Below are 15,311 nucleotides of genomic sequence, written 5' to 3'. Positions count from 1 at the left end.
ACCTAAGGCTGCAACTCTATGCATACGTACTTAGGAGTAATCTCCACTGAACACCGAGGGATTTGCCTTTTAGAAAATATACACAGAATCTACAAGTTTAAAATTGTAAATAAGCCTTAAAAAGGACTGATAATAAATATTTAACCAGTTTTATTTCAAGGTGGTATTTTAGAAAGATAACATTTGGATGCTTTCCAACTACGACAGGCACCTTGAACTCGCATCCCCACTCCTACCCTCTGCCATCCTTTAGCATGGAGATGCAAGCAATTATTGTATTGCTTGCATTAAAAATCCTGCTGGATTTGTACCTCGAAGGTATGCCATGCACAGGTAGTGGCTAGCAAAGTATAAGCAACAATGTAACAATTTAAGCCCCAGGTACAATGTTATGTTTATGGCACTCTGCCTTTGGGCCTCTGTATCCTTCAGAAACATTGAACTGCAGCAAAAGTATGCACAAAAATGATTACTTCTCAATAATACTATATGGAATATGAAAGAAAATGTAAACATTTTATTTGGCAGTTTTCAAATAGGTGGATAATGGAAAATTACATCTTATTGGCACACACCCACCCCCGCCCCTGGTCACCTAAGACAGATGGAGTTTCACTACATATTTACATAGTGGTTTCAAAGAATAGTTAACCATTTTAATTTGTCTTTCTTTAAAAAATACAATTCCCAACAGCACTAGACTTGACATTTATGGGTGAAGATACCTGTAGTACTTTATTCTAGCAATCTCAACTGTTAAAGGCATTCCGCAGACTGCAAGTAAAGAGAATCACTGTCATGCATTTAGTTCATTAGGTCCATGTTAGCAATAGAGGAAGTCTCACAACAGACTCCACACTCCGTGTGTGTGTGTGTGTGTGTGTGTGTGTGTCACACACTTAAGTCAACTATGATATGTTTATAAATCACTGTATTCCCTTTAAAACTTGATGCAAAGAGAAAATCTTGTTTGTCGACAAAAATGTGTGTGAAAGATCTTGGTGCTTGTATATTTAATTCTTGAAACTTCACAAACTTGGCCTTTCCTGCCTCCCAGAAATATACTTGAGTAAAGGAATAATCGCTTCCAAGAATAGCATATTGGTAATTCTTTATCTGAAGAGGCTGGAATACCATTGATCCCCTGGATGGCATCCTTTGTAAATCCAGAAATTTTGATCCTCCCCATTTCATTACTTTGGAATCACCAATGAATCTTGTCAGACAAATATAAATATCCTCTTTCACTGTGAAGTGCTTCACAGCATAAACATCTTCCATATCTGGAATATCAATTGGGTCGACAAAGTTGTTTGCTCCTTGTTTCCATTGATATATGACGGGGTGTTGAGAACTACTTGCCAGGATCAGGTGAGGCTTGCCAGCTATTTCAAGGTACTCTACATCAGTATCTCTGTACCACTCATGCAATGACTGGTCGGAGTAAAATCCATTCCCATTCCATTTGTAAACAGTGGTGATGCCAGCTTTGGAACTGTCCGCAATGGCAAAGTATGACTGTTTTGCAATTGTGAATGTTTCTATGTCATTAGGCTTTCTGATTTTGAGAATCTCAATATCCTGAATTTTTATAAATTTATTTGCATTGCTGTCTCTCTTGTATATATGGGAGCCACCAAACAGTTGGGCAACAATGATGTACAGCTGATCCTCCACAATGACAGGCTTGCATACAACCACTGATGCTCCTGCACAGAGAAAGATGGAAGAGACACCATCACCAATAGGCATTGACATCACGTAGCATAATGTTCATAAAGATGAATTACTCATACCTGTAATGTTGTCAAAATTCCTAAAAGTCCCTTCCACATGGTCCCACTGAAGAAAGATACATTTTCCAGTAAAAGGCTGGGAAATAACCACATATTCATCATCCTCGTAGGAGAAAGTGTCCACTGACAGAGACTGATATGGCAGCTTTCGAAATACAACAAATTCTGAAAAAGTGGATACCAACAGATAGTTTTTGTTTTTGGTTTAATTTATTCCTTGCTTTGTAGTTTTTAAAAACATATTGCTTGTTCACAGACGGTGGTGAGGTTCTTAAGTCCATTTCTCCTGCTAATTAGATGGTAATTTAAAACAAGGAGTTGACATTTGTTTTTCATTAAGAAGCAAGTAGCTGGTATGTTTAGGGTGGCTCATGAACTTTAACTTGTTCTTACCTGCCATCTTTCCCACTCATCACCACCTTTGAAATGAACTGCGTTACTTCAAAATAATAATCAATTGCAGCATAATAATGCCCCTGTCAGTTTGAGAGTTGATAAAATATGGTTGTGGTCGTGAAAGTCCCCAAACCCTGTTTGGGCTCAAGTGGCCTGCCAAAGAAGGCAGTGTGTGTGTGTGTGTGTGTGTGTCATTGGGAGCTGTGGTTGAAAATGACTCCCCACATAGCTTTTCTGTTTTAACTTGGGCAAATTATGCAACACAGCCTTCCCCAGGCTGGGGCCCTCCAGATGTTTTGGACTATAACTCCCATCAGTCCCAGCCAGCATGGCTAGTGGCCAGGGATAGTGGAAGCTGTAGTCCAAAAATATCTGGATAGTATCAGGCTGAGGAAGACTCATCTTGCACAAGGAAGCTGAACCATGTGTCACTAAGGCTTGCTTTGCAGCAGTTCTCACTGGAATGAATAGTTCTGGGATGAAACCAATAATTGGTGGGTTATTTTTGCTACAGGTTCTAAAAAATATCACAACAACATCTAAATAAAGATTGAAATATCCAATGGAGGTTAGTGGCTCCCATTTCAATGGGGCTATGAATCAGCTTTGGGGTTCAGCCAGAACTCTAAAGGAGCTATCCAAGGTGCTGAAGCCACTTGGGGTTGGAGGTTCGGCACCTTGGATAGCCCCTTAGAGTTCTGACTGAAACCCAAAGCAGATTTACAGCCCCACTGAAATTGGAGCCACCAGCCTCCGCTGGAAGGATTGATTCTGAAATATTAATTTCATAGCCAAATCTGACTTTAGAGTTCTTTTGGTGGGGTGGGGAGAGGGGGGAGGGACCAAAGCTCAGGACCTGAGCATCAGCTTTGTATTTAGATGGTCCCAGGTTTGATCCCTGGCATCTCTAGTGAAATATATTGCAGGTGATGGGAAAGATGTCTGACTCAGACCTGGTGAGCTGTCAAAGTCAAAGTCGGCAATGCTAGACTACTATTGACAAATAGTTTGCCCTGGTCTAAGGCACCTTCCTGCGTCTAGTCAGATTGCGGAATTGTGCTTAGGATTCGAAAAATAGGCAAATGCAAACAAACAGAAAGTGTTTAGAAGACTTACCTGTAATAATGCAGTCAAATTCATTGGGAGAGAGGCTGTTGATCTTGCGTTTCTTATATTCAGATGGACTCTCACAATAAATGTCTTCTACCGTTGCATTTGTTCTGCTCACCCACACCACTAACCATTTCAATTTGCAGTCACATTTGAATGCATTTCCTCTAAGGTCCCTGAAGATGGGGAGGGGGGTGGAATGGGATCATTGGTTGTTTCAGTACATGTGCTTTTAAAATGTTACTTTCCCCCTTTTTATTTATTTGCAAGTATTGTTGAAAATGTGTTTGCAAATATCATTGCCAGCCTTTCACTCAATATGTCTTCTGCAAGAAGGAGAACAGCTCACGTTCTGCACTAGTTTCAGTCAAGGAGCATTATGCACATCTTTTCTCTTCCGTTAAAAAAACTTTCTCCATTTTATGCCCCTCAGTCTTTATACAGAACTTAGTAAGCAAGAGCTTGCAGTGCAGTCTTACCTAGCCTAGCATCCTCCAGGTATTTTGGACTCCAGCGCCCACCAGCCTCAGATCAGCATGACCAATGGCCAGGAATGCTGGGCACTGTAGTCCAAAACATCCGGAGGGCACCAGGTTGTGGAGGGTAGGGATTATTTTTGCTTACTTCATCAATCAGCTGCACAGCAAACAAAATACCATGTTTTGAATGGAGCCTTTAAGGTTAAGATACTGATTAGAATTAAAGAAAGGAGATGTGAAGATCAGAAAGAACTGAGAGCATTGCTCCACTTCACTCTGGCCTAGTTCACAGTTGACAAGCCATGGTAGATACCAAGCATGTATATGCACGCATGTACAGGCCTACAAAAGCTCATGGTTTCTGGGCGGCTTGTTACCCATGGCAACAAACCACCCTGGCTGTGTTCACATGGCACAACAACCTGCGCTGCTGAGGGTAATGGTGCAATTCATTCTGCTACATGGAACGTACTTAACAACCCACCATGGATTCTTTACTGCCTGGCGATCGTGTGGACCCAATTCTCTCTCCCCGTGATTTGGAACCTGTTACGGCTGGCTTCTAAAGCTCTTTCAGACAAAGAGCCAGCTTTAATTTCAGAGAAGTTCCTGAAGGGTGATATTCCAGAGGTTTGTGGGAGAGAAGGCAAAAGGGGGTGGGGCTGAAAGCCAAAGGGGGTGGGGCCAAAGCCAGCATATTTCAATTTAAAGTACTTACTGCCAGCAATTAAGCCTTAACAGAGACATTTCAGTCTTTTGGAATGGGGCAGGGGTAGGAAACCATGCAAAAGTGTGGAAGCCACCAAGCAATTGGCTGTTGGGAGAAAGAGGGTGGGGCCAGGGAAAGGGGGATAGGTATCTGCCCTGAAAGATGGCCAAGGAATGTTTTAAATAAATAAATAAATCTAGGAAACCCCAGAGTCCTAGATTTGGTCCCCAGGTGGACTGGCTTCGTTCACACACACACACACACCTGCTACATGCCTACAGTAGGCTTCTCTTGACAGATGTCCTTCCAATGTGTGAATGGTGGGGTTCCAGGGCGGGTGGGCAATGTGACAGTGGAGGTGGGGCTAGTAGGCGCATCCCACTCCATGTGATTCCAATTGCATGGAAGAAAACACACAGAAAGGACTGAGGTGAGTGAGCAAATCCCAAGTATGTGCATGTGCGTGCGTGCATACCTGCGCACATGGGCACACATTGACACACAAAGCTTCTTGAATGCTGACTCTGTGAATCAGCTCAGCTTCCTTTACTCAGCCAATAGATTTATTTTAAAATAAAGCTCCATCACACCGGGGATTAACACGCTCCCTACCTTCGCTTCTTCGCCTGTGTTTTCATTCTTCAGTTACTTCCTCTTTTCAAAAGAGGACGTACGCAACAAGCACGAGGCCCATTGAGTCCGCTGCTCTAATGGTGCTGCTCTCTCCTGCACACAGCAGGAGAGAGCAGCGATTCCGAGTTTAAAAAAACATTGGACTTAATGAGGGTTTTTTTTGTGGCGCAAGGAAGGCCAGAAGGGGCGGAAAGCGCGTGGAAGGCAGACAACCTCATGTGAGGGACCTGAGCAAACTCCATGAGTGCCCAGTAACAAGCATGCAATAAAACGCACGTCGGATGGAGCTCTCAGGCAGCAAAGCAAACTCAGTACTCCAGGGCCAACAGAAATGGATCCAAAAGAGAAACAAAAGCTTGATCAGGAAAACCATGAAGGTTTCAGAAGTATAAACACCCCAAAAGGGGGAAATCACCCCCACATACAAAAGAAACAGCCCAGTGAGGACTGAGCATGCTCAGTGCTCACCAGGAGTCATGGAATTTCAAAGGTCAGTTAGAAAAGAAAACTGAGGGGGGGAAGTGAATGGGTTTGCCTGAGTCCCTTACAGCTCATAGTATCCTGGTTGGCTGGCTGGAAACCTGAACAGGTGCACAGGGCTTAAGACACACAGAGATCCATCAGAGAAGTGTTTCATTGCACGCTTGTTACTGGGCACTCACAGATTTTTGTGGGTCCCTCTCACAACGTCATCTGCCTACCGAGCACCTCCTGCCCCTTCTTGCCTTCTTCGTATGACAAAAAACACCCCAGTAAGTCCGATTTAAAATTAAGACACAAGTTGCCACTATCTCCTGCTGTGTGCAGGAGAAGCAGTGTGTTCAGAACAGCCCACTGAATGGGCCATGTGCACATTGTTTACTTCCCCTTTCAAAAGAGGAAGTAATGAGCAACAAAAGTGGGGGCAGAGAAGCAACGGTAGGGAAGCGTAATTTCCCTGTCTGATGGAGCTCGCAGCAAACTTGTGTTGCCAGTCACACTTATAAATCACAAGTGCTTTCTTCTCTGGAGGAAATTGCCCCTGGAAAGATAGCTCGGAATGTCTCAGTGGAGAGGCCATGGCTCAGTGGTAGCGCACCTGCTTTGCATGCAGAAGGTCCCAGGTTCAATCCCCACCATCTCCAGTTAGGATAGGAAAAACTTCTGCCTGGAACCCTAGAGATCTGCTGCCAGTCAGTGTTGACAATACTGGACTAGATGAACCACCTCTGAGTTAGGCAGCTAATATGGTCCTATGTTTCTTGCTCTACCACTTGTTCGGAAAATAAGAAAAACAAAAACAACTTGTGCTTTTGCAATTCATTCCATGCACATATGCAGCTAGTGAAAATGTATGTGGGAAAATAAATGTGACGTAATATTTTCCAGACTCATAGTTATAAATTCTTATGTTAACATGTGTATGAATTCAGCTCCTGGCACATGCCCCCCTGCCCCACAGTCTCTTTGAATTGCGGACAATGCCCAGGATGCAGAAACAGCACATGCGAGTCATGCATTCAGGGTAGAGTTTAGCTTACCGATTTCACTGCAGCAGCTACAGCTCCCATTTCTGAAGAGACAAACTGCTGTGCTGTTTAAAACAGCAGGCTTTATCGGCAGTGGGAATGGCTGTGGCTAAAACTGGGAGTGAAGTGCAGCTATTTTGATGAGTGCATGTCCTTTCTTTGATTCCCATCAACATCTTAACCTAAAAGGCTCAGTTCAAAATGAGAGCATTTCTCCCACCCCCCACACAGCTGATTGATCAAATAGGCAACAGTCATCCCTCCCTACTGCTGTTTACTTTGTTTCTCTCTTGTTTTGGTTTTTTTTAAGCATTTCCAGTTTGGAAGGCTGGAGAGATGTTTAGTAATAAAAACAGAATGACTCTAAGTTCTTGTTATAGATGTGCCATAAGGAATGATTCTAAAACAAGAGCATCTAGCAGTAGCTGCTTAACTCTCATAATGAGCAGCTAGACAATACTTATTCTGCATTAATTAGTTACTGCTGAGCAATGGTCTCTGGTCTTTCAAATTGTATGTGAAAATTCAAAATCTTTCTTACACAGTTGTTAATGAATCCAGTCCTTTGAATATGTCTTTGGGGAGTGTTTGGAGATTATTGTTTGCAAGACTCCTGTAAAAAGATGTTTTGTTAGTAGTGATAAATTATCCTTTCATGGCCTTTTTACTTCCCATTCTCTCCTTCCCCCCTAATTTGCACTAGATGGTCCTCTCAGCTTCCTAGCATTGCTGTGGGTAGGGATGGAGAGGCTTTTGTATCCAGTGGGTCTATATCTCTATTTTCCCTCCTCATCTACCATCATTCCCCTTTTCCTCCCTCCCTGTCCCTCTTCTGAGATTACAACAGCAACCTCAGAAGAGGAGCCCTTGTGGAACATTCTGCTGTAGTGCAGGGTGGGGGGATCCCTGACTGCCCCCACCAAGTTTGTAGCTATGTTTACAGCCTTAAGTGGGGAAGGTAGAATCTGCCATATCCTATGGTCTCTGGGACCACAAGATTATTCTCTTAAAGCATCTGTCTAAACATTCTGTGCATGTTTAGACCTAAAAAAAAGCCTCCTACAACTTCCAGCATAGCTGGGAAATGCTGGGAGTTGTAGGACTTTTTTCTGTCTAAACATACATGGCTGGCTGGGGGATGCTGGGAGTTGTAGGTTCCCCCCCCCTCCATTTAATCATGCATAGGAGTGCACCCTTAGTGTTGCATTAAACAACTTGTCTGTTTAATTGCTTCATCAGTTGATGAATGGCAAGCCAAATAATCAGCTCAAAAGCCTTTTGTTGGTTAATAAGCAAAACAAAAATGTCACTGAATTACTTATGTAAATTAGGCAATCAATAAAGACGACCACTTTACTTACAGGTGAATTAAAGATTTCAGTCCTCGGAAGGAAGTGTTTGAAAGTGACTTGATGTTGTTGTTCTCTATGAACCTGTAATGGGTCATAAATGCAGTTTGGTCAAACCTATGTCTATAGCTAAGACACACTCAAGAAATCTTGGGCCATAAATGTATAAAACTTACAAATATTCTAGATGAGGAAGGCCTATGAAAGCATCACCACTAATGACGTCAAAAGTATTTGATGTAAATAATCTGTACAGAGAAATGTAAGAGAAAGAATAATGCTCTTAGAACAGGTCACAGATCCTTCCTGGTGCATGGTTACATTTGGAGATGAAGAATTGTATGCCTCAAAGGTTGCATTCCATGCCCCCCATAAGGTTACCAAAATGAAAGATTGTTATACAAAAGCAGACAAAGTCTAGATTAGTCTTGAACAAACCATAGTTTAAGCTAACCCAGTCTTCCCTAGCCTGATGCCCTCCAGATGTTTTTGACTTCAACTCTCACCGTTCCCAGACAGCATGGCCATTGGTCTGGAATGCTGGGAGTTCTACAAAACATCTGGATGGCATTTGGTTTGGGAAGACTGGTCTTGATCCTCAGCAAGTTAACTGACATAGGTTCTTGGGAGATAGTTCAGCAGTAACCGGTAAGACATGGCTATTCTCTTACTTTCTTACTGCATTTATACCTTGAGTACATTGACTAAATAGTACATGGTTGTTTCTTAGTAATTCTGACTTTTTTTCTCGTGTTCAAAATTCTGTTTTTGGCACATTAAACAAATTGGTATAGATTTACATAAATGTCTTCTACTTAAGAGCTCCACCTATGCTCCCAGTTGTCTGGAGCTCTTGCATAGAGAGCATTCCCCATTCAGTCCAACAAGGAGAACAAATCTGTGTGCACCTTGGTTTGAGCATACAGAACTGTCTGCTTCATTAAAATAAATAGAGAAGCTCTCTCTGATGGGGCATTTCTATATACATTTCTGAGGCCCAAACTAAGTTTGTATCTAAAATAAGATTTACTCTAGATATGTCTACTAACTTCGGAGATCTACTGAGTTCAACAGGACTTACTTCCAAGTAAATGTGTGTAGGATTGCAAGTGTAGACAGCTGGAATTAAACTATGGATCCTGAAAAGAATTTATTTGTAAATTAAAATAAGCAAAATAAACTTGAGAATGGTTTGTATTTTACGATGTATTTTGCGGTTTTAATTGTTGTGAACCACCCAAGGGGTTTGGCTATAGGGTGGTATAGAAATGTAATAAACAAACAAATAAATGTAAATAAGACTAGATATAATAACCAGAGCTTAATAAAAAACCCTTAGGGCATGCTTGCTGGGGCATGCTGGGAATTGTATGATTTTATTTTTTTACTGTCTAAACATGCATAAAATTACACCCGTCATGTTCTGTTAAGACTAAAGTTTAATGTTTTCCTTTCAAATATTTTTGTGTTTCACATACCTTGAGGAATGCGATCAAAATGCAACTATTTAATCTGTTGTTTATTAGCTTTACTTCCTTTAAGGCTCAATGTGTGTAAAAGGATTACTGACTTAAAAATGGGAGTATATGGTAATGGTACAGAATTAAAAGAGAGGAACTTTAATTTACCTTTTAAGGATAGCTGGCTGGGGAATGTTGGGAGTTGTAGAACTTTTTTTCTGTCTAAACAGATTGCACCCGACATCTCTTGGGCCATACATATTAATTAATCTCTGTTGCTTTGATTGGCATTTTACTAATATCTTTCTTTCTCCCATTTTCTATGGTACTGAAAGGAAGTGAACCTGGCTCTACCTACCAGCAATTGGTTGGAGTTTACGCAACATTCCTCCCAAGTATTACTCCATCGAGTGGAAGCTGGTGGCTCCTATGTCAGTGGGGCAGTAAATCCACTTTGGGAAGCACCTTGGATAGCTCCTTTAGAGTTCTCTGGTTCTGATTGAAATCTAGAGTGAATTCATTGCCCCATTGACACCAGAGTCACCAGCCTCCACTGCCTCTACCTTAACTGTTAGTTATACTGTGGTCCAGCAGTGTGATAACCATTTGTGACAAAAACTGCATCAGACCTACTTATCAGCTACTAGTTGCTGTGATGGAATTCTTGCCATCTTGTGCATTTTTGAGAGCTTTATGGAGCCCTCTCCCCATCATTCCCATTGGGGCCATGCTAGCTGGGGGTGGTGGGAGTTGTAGTCCAACACATACGGAGGGTGATAGGTCAGAGAAGGTTGTTCTACATTTTACTTGGAAAATATATTCAATTTTTCAGATTTCAGGCTACATACTCCATAGGATATCTTGACATTCCTCCCATTGGTTGTTACTTATCTTGGGGAATTGTAACAAACCAATAATATAGAGTATAGCATGAAAGCCATAATTTTAATGGTACCTAGTCTTCTTTGACCAACAATCTGACATTCCAAAAGATCACAAACATCTAAGATCCTGCACTGAATAAACAGAGTATTAATCAGAAAAATCATCAGAGATTTATATGGCATCTGCTATAGAAAAAAATGGGTTCGGTGAGAAACTAGGCACATTTATCCTCCATTGCTCTAACACAACCTTCATGGGCCTGCAGGCACATTTGGCAAATTGAAAACCTGTTGTGGGCACTTCCAGAAAATGGTTGCCATGGGAGACATGGTTAGTCAAAAAGGACAGGTAACCTGCCCAAAAGAATAAATACAAGGGAGAGGTGAGGTCTGAGCCCAACACACTAAACAACTCCTTTGAAGGCACAGTTTTCAGCACCAACACAAATCTATTTCACAGAAGGCAAACTTTTTCTCTGCTCACAATCTGTGTGCCAACTCATTTCCCCGATCTCCTTTTCTCTCTTATCCTTGCTCATCACTCACAGATTCTCTCTCTCTCTCTCTCTCTCACACACACACACACACACACACACACACACACACACACACACCATCCATCTTCCATTTGTTCACATACACGCTTTGCTTTGAGGTGATCCAGCTGCCAGTAAGAAAATGTGTTAATTAAAAATAAAATAAAAAGAAAGGTGTCCGGGGGTACACTGGTGCCTGCAGACGCACATTGCCCACCCCTGTTCTAGCACATCTATTCTTACAATAGAAAGACCTCTGGAACAGCCAGCTGTGCTTCTAAGTTTGCAAATGTGGTTCTGAAAGGTCAGTATTTCAGTAACATGGAGTGGGTTTATTTATATTAAAATTTGTAAGCTGCTTTTCTACCTACAAAAGGGCCCTCAAAACAGGATGTTCTCTGTTAAGAAAACATGCAGTGTCACTGAAAAGCTTTCTGACTGAGGAGGGCCATCTTGCATGTTCTATGCGCTGCATAGCCGGATGGCGGTGCCGGTGGTGTGTCACAGCTAAATGGCAAACTCATGATGTGCCTTTCCCTTTATGGGCACACAAACAACCAGATACAGAGACTGCCACCATCTCTTTTCCCCAAAACAGACAACATGTAGATTTTGCCCTTTCTGCAATATGCTCTTACTCCTAAAAAGCTTGTGTGTACAGGGACAACAGAAAGGTTTCCATGGTAACTATATTTACTCATTTGTCCTGGATTCAAAACCTTACTCTGTGCACATGCCTTCTTATCAGCTCCCGTGACAGTTGATGAGGAGAGGAAGGGTCGTGGTATCAACTATCAGGACAGGAGCGTGTGAACTAAACAGATTTAATGTTCAAACAAAGTGTAATGCTTCATATTCAAGCAAAATTATGCACTCAACCACCTCAAAATTATGCACATGCTGCAAGCATGTATACATATATCATTTGCATTTTGAAAAATTGAGTGAAAGTATTTCTTGGCAGGTTTCTGAACCTAATCTGTCATGTTTATGGGCCATAGTTTGCATGTAATGACAATCCAGAGTATGGGTTGATTATTGGTTGTCATTGAACCAATGGGTTGTTGTTGAACTGTGGTTTGTCATTACATGAGAACCCTGCATTACGGTTTAACTATGGGTTGTTATCCACAAACAACCCAGGAAAAGAACTCCTGGTTTGATGTTGGGTTGTGAACTCTGTGTAATGTTTGTGTTTAACAACCCATAGTGAAATCACAGTGCAGGGTTCACATGTAACAACAACCCATGATTCAACAAGAATCCACGATTCAACAGCAACCCATACTCAACCCATACTCTGGATTGTTGTTATGTGTGAACCAGGTCTATGTGTCTTTTTAACACGGGTATAGATTTTTCTTCTGAATCAAAATGTGCTCTCCAAAGAAATATTTCTGGGCTATACTTACTGCATAAAACATCAACTATCTTATATTTTTACACAGGTCATTATTTTAAATGGAGAAGAAGTGACAAATCCATCTTCTGCCCAAAGAAATGTGAAACATCTACTGAATGGTACGAGTTTTGCTTGCAGAACTGTCCCATTGCAATTCATGTCTCAGTTCCAAAAGGAGCCAGTCTATTTCATCAGCAACAATTCTATCATTCTACCAGTAGCATATTTTAAAAGTGTCGAAAATTAATTACGATGACCCATTATGATTTTCAAGCCTTTGAAGTCTATAATTCATGTGATGTAATGGGATGTAAGAATCCCAAATGGGAACATAACCCATCTCCCATAGCAAAAATCAGGCATAATCATTTAGCTGAGTCAATTAGTATTGCCAAGTAAATGCCACTGGTTATAATCATGATAAAGACAATGACAATTAATAAACACTAAAGAGCCATTCAGTCAAAAAATAATCTGCTAGGCACGACACACCTTTAATTACCTTTACTGGACCCAATAGGTTCATTTTGTTACATAATAGATCTGCACTAGCTATTTCTTATAAAACAAGGATCAAAGCCTGCTACTTTAGTACTTTGAGATACACGTTTCATAACAAGTAATCAGGATATAAATCTTTCTCACAGAAGTTGCAGAGATGGTGAGAAGACAAAACTCCTTTCTGGGATTTTAGTAAAAACAGATCTCACAAAGGTTCTGGAAGGGAAAGAAAACAGACCTTACGTTAACATCAGCTCATGAAGTAGTCATTTGCTACCTGGTCTCTACCTCGCAGGAGCATTTTCGTTGTTGTTGTAGTCACTAGGCATTTCTTTTAAAGAAAGGATGCTATAACTTTCACATCATTCAGAAAAATACAATCAGGTAAAGAGATGCCATTTAGAGAGGCAACATTTAGCGTTCTCCCCCCACCCCGGCGGCTGATTTTGAATGCTGGCGCTTTTCACTACTGCAGGCATCTTCCAGCCACCCCTGTAAACCCCACACATGCTGGCTTTATTTTAAATATACATTAAAGAACCAAATGCTTACAGCCCTTACAGTGAGATAACGTCAGGCGGAACGCTGCGTGGAAGAGCTCTGGCGTTTTCACATAAAGCGTTATCTTTGGTACAAGTACACCACGCAGGGCATGTTGTCTTTCCTGGTTTGCTCCCTTCAATCAGCAACAGTACAGAGAAAAGGCACAGGGAAGAAGCAATTCTTCTAAAAGGCTTGCTGGCATTTCCCATTCTTTTAATCCACTCTGGTTCCAGCCAGTTGAAGGAATAATATCCCAAAACATGAACAGGTTTTTTTTCTTTATTCAGCCGTTGAATGTCTTTCTATGAGACCAAGCAATATTTCTCCCTCTCTCTGTGTGTTTCTTGTTTCCAGCCCCTTTTCTCTTTCCCTCTGAATGTGTTTTTTTTGTAGCTAGAAACCTGCAGCGGATCCGTATATTTCTTTTCAATTCACTCAGGCAGCCTACTGCTCAGAGAGGGGACCTGCGAGGTACTGGAAGACAGGGAGTGGGGGGGGGAATCCAACCAGCTGTAGAAGCAAAGAGACTCGCATCACCGCAAAAAAACACGGAGCACAGCGCAGCCTTAGGTTGCAAAGTGACGCAACTGACAACATCCACGGCTTTCACTTTTCGTAGGGGAGGCCCTCTTCTTGTTGCCAAAAATAGTACAGCGTTGTGCTTTGCTGGTGGGTGGGCGGTGGGCGCGTGGGCGTGCGGTGGAGTGTGTATTGGTCGGGGCGGGGGTGGGTGGGTGAGGGAGGGAAGCGATCGGTCACCTCTTACTAGATTTCCTCCACCCGGGGAAAACATCCTTTGGGAGCTGGGCGTTGCATATGCCAAGTGTCAGGAGGAGGAGAAAGGGACTCTTGGTTCGGAAAAGAAATCGAGTGACAGTGTCCAAAGTATCACTGCAAAAAACACACACACAACAACAACAACGGGATTATGCCTCTGCTTTCATCTCACAAGCTTGTGTCACTGCAAAACAAACAGGCACACATGAAACCGATGGCCGAGAATGCCTACAACTGTCAATGTAAAGAAAACATCCCTTTGCTCTCAGACAAAACACCCCGCGGAATGCTTTTTTAAAATCCTCCTTGCATCTTTTGTATTGTTAATGTACAACAGCTGGGCGTTGAATAAACTATAGCGCAGGCCATTTATTTTGGAAGCCTGTTTATTTGGGGCAGTGGTGTGTCACCCTTAGAAAGAGGTAAAGGTTCTAAAGCCAAGGCTTAACCTTGGACCATATGACTAGATGCAAGTGCACCTGAGCATGTTCAGTGTGCATTTGCCTAATCATTGAAACAGAAGTCTTCATACATCAGGGATGGAAGGGAGGGGGAATATTCCCAAATCAGAGGATGCTGAATCCAGACCAGTTTGAGCCATGACATCATTTCCCCTAGAAATTAAGGACTGAGGGGTGGGTGCTGTTTAAAATTTACATTCATTACACTAGAGTAAATCAATTTTTTTTCTTAGCAGGAGTAGTTTCTCCTACCTTATCTTTGCTATTGTAACTTGGAGATCCTTAAAGCTCTATCTGAATTTAGAACTGATCAGCACACGAAGCACGCACGCACACACACACACACACACACACACACACACACACACACACACACACACCAGTACTTAGATGTAACATTCCTGAAGTGAAGCAAGCCTGATGGCCCAGAGACTAGGAGATGAAATGAGTCGTTTCTTCTTCAGCAGAGAAAGGGACAAATAACGTGTAACAGACAGTCACATGATTCTTCCTAGTAACAGTATTTTTAAAAAAATGAAAAGCAGCCATGGGCAGCTAAAATCTTCCCATTTTAGTGGAGAACCAGTGAGGGAAGGATGGAATGTCTCACCCTTTTCTTACCCTGTATCTTTCCCTGATCAGGGAAAGGTGGCAATTTTGAGCAGACACATGGGAATAATGGATGAGCTTAAGCAGCCCCTGTGGCCTGCTCCTGATTTCAGCCTGCTAGGGCTGCATTTTATTAAGAAAAAGATGTTGGCAGGAGA

General features: G+C 42.0%; 1 protein-coding gene across 1 annotated transcript; it reads right to left on the bottom strand.

The window, feature by feature from the left end:
• Positions 1-876: 876 nt before the first annotated feature.
• Positions 877-13,634, bottom strand: LGI1 (leucine rich glioma inactivated 1). The gene is made up of 8 exons (XM_063131616.1): positions 13,325-13,634; positions 12,908-12,979; positions 8,157-8,228; positions 7,993-8,064; positions 7,173-7,244; positions 3,309-3,478; positions 1,797-1,961; positions 877-1,709 (listed from the first exon to the last, which is right to left on the bottom strand). Exons 1-8 carry the CDS (start codon positions 13,513-13,515, stop codon positions 892-894), a joined length of 1,632 nt encoding a protein of 543 aa, XP_062987686.1. The 5' UTR covers positions 13,516-13,634; the 3' UTR covers positions 877-891.
• Between the last annotated feature and the right edge of the window lie 1,677 nt (positions 13,635-15,311).

Source organism: Elgaria multicarinata, chromosome 8, assembly GCF_023053635.1.
Source record: "Elgaria multicarinata webbii isolate HBS135686 ecotype San Diego chromosome 8, rElgMul1.1.pri, whole genome shotgun sequence".
Classification (NCBI taxonomy): Eukaryota; Metazoa; Chordata; class Lepidosauria; order Squamata; family Anguidae; genus Elgaria; species Elgaria multicarinata.
Note: the sequence above shows the minus strand (reverse complement) of the source record. Positions and strands in the feature narration are given on the sequence as shown.

What these genes read in the sequence shown, in the direction of transcription:
- LGI1 (XM_063131616.1), bottom strand. Translation starts at nt 13,515, where the DNA reads ATGGGAAATGCCAGCAAGCCTTTTAGAAGAATTGCTTCTTCCCTGTGC. An exon ending in CTGGATTCATTAACAACTGT is followed by an intron (nt 3,479 to 7,172) that starts GTAAGAAAGATT and finishes CCCCATCTTCAG; the next exon opens with GGACCTTAGAGGAAATGCAT. An exon ending in GAATTTTGACAACATTACAG is followed by an intron (nt 1,710 to 1,796) that starts GTATGAGTAATT and finishes TTCTCTGTGCAG; the next exon opens with GAGCATCAGTGGTTGTATGC.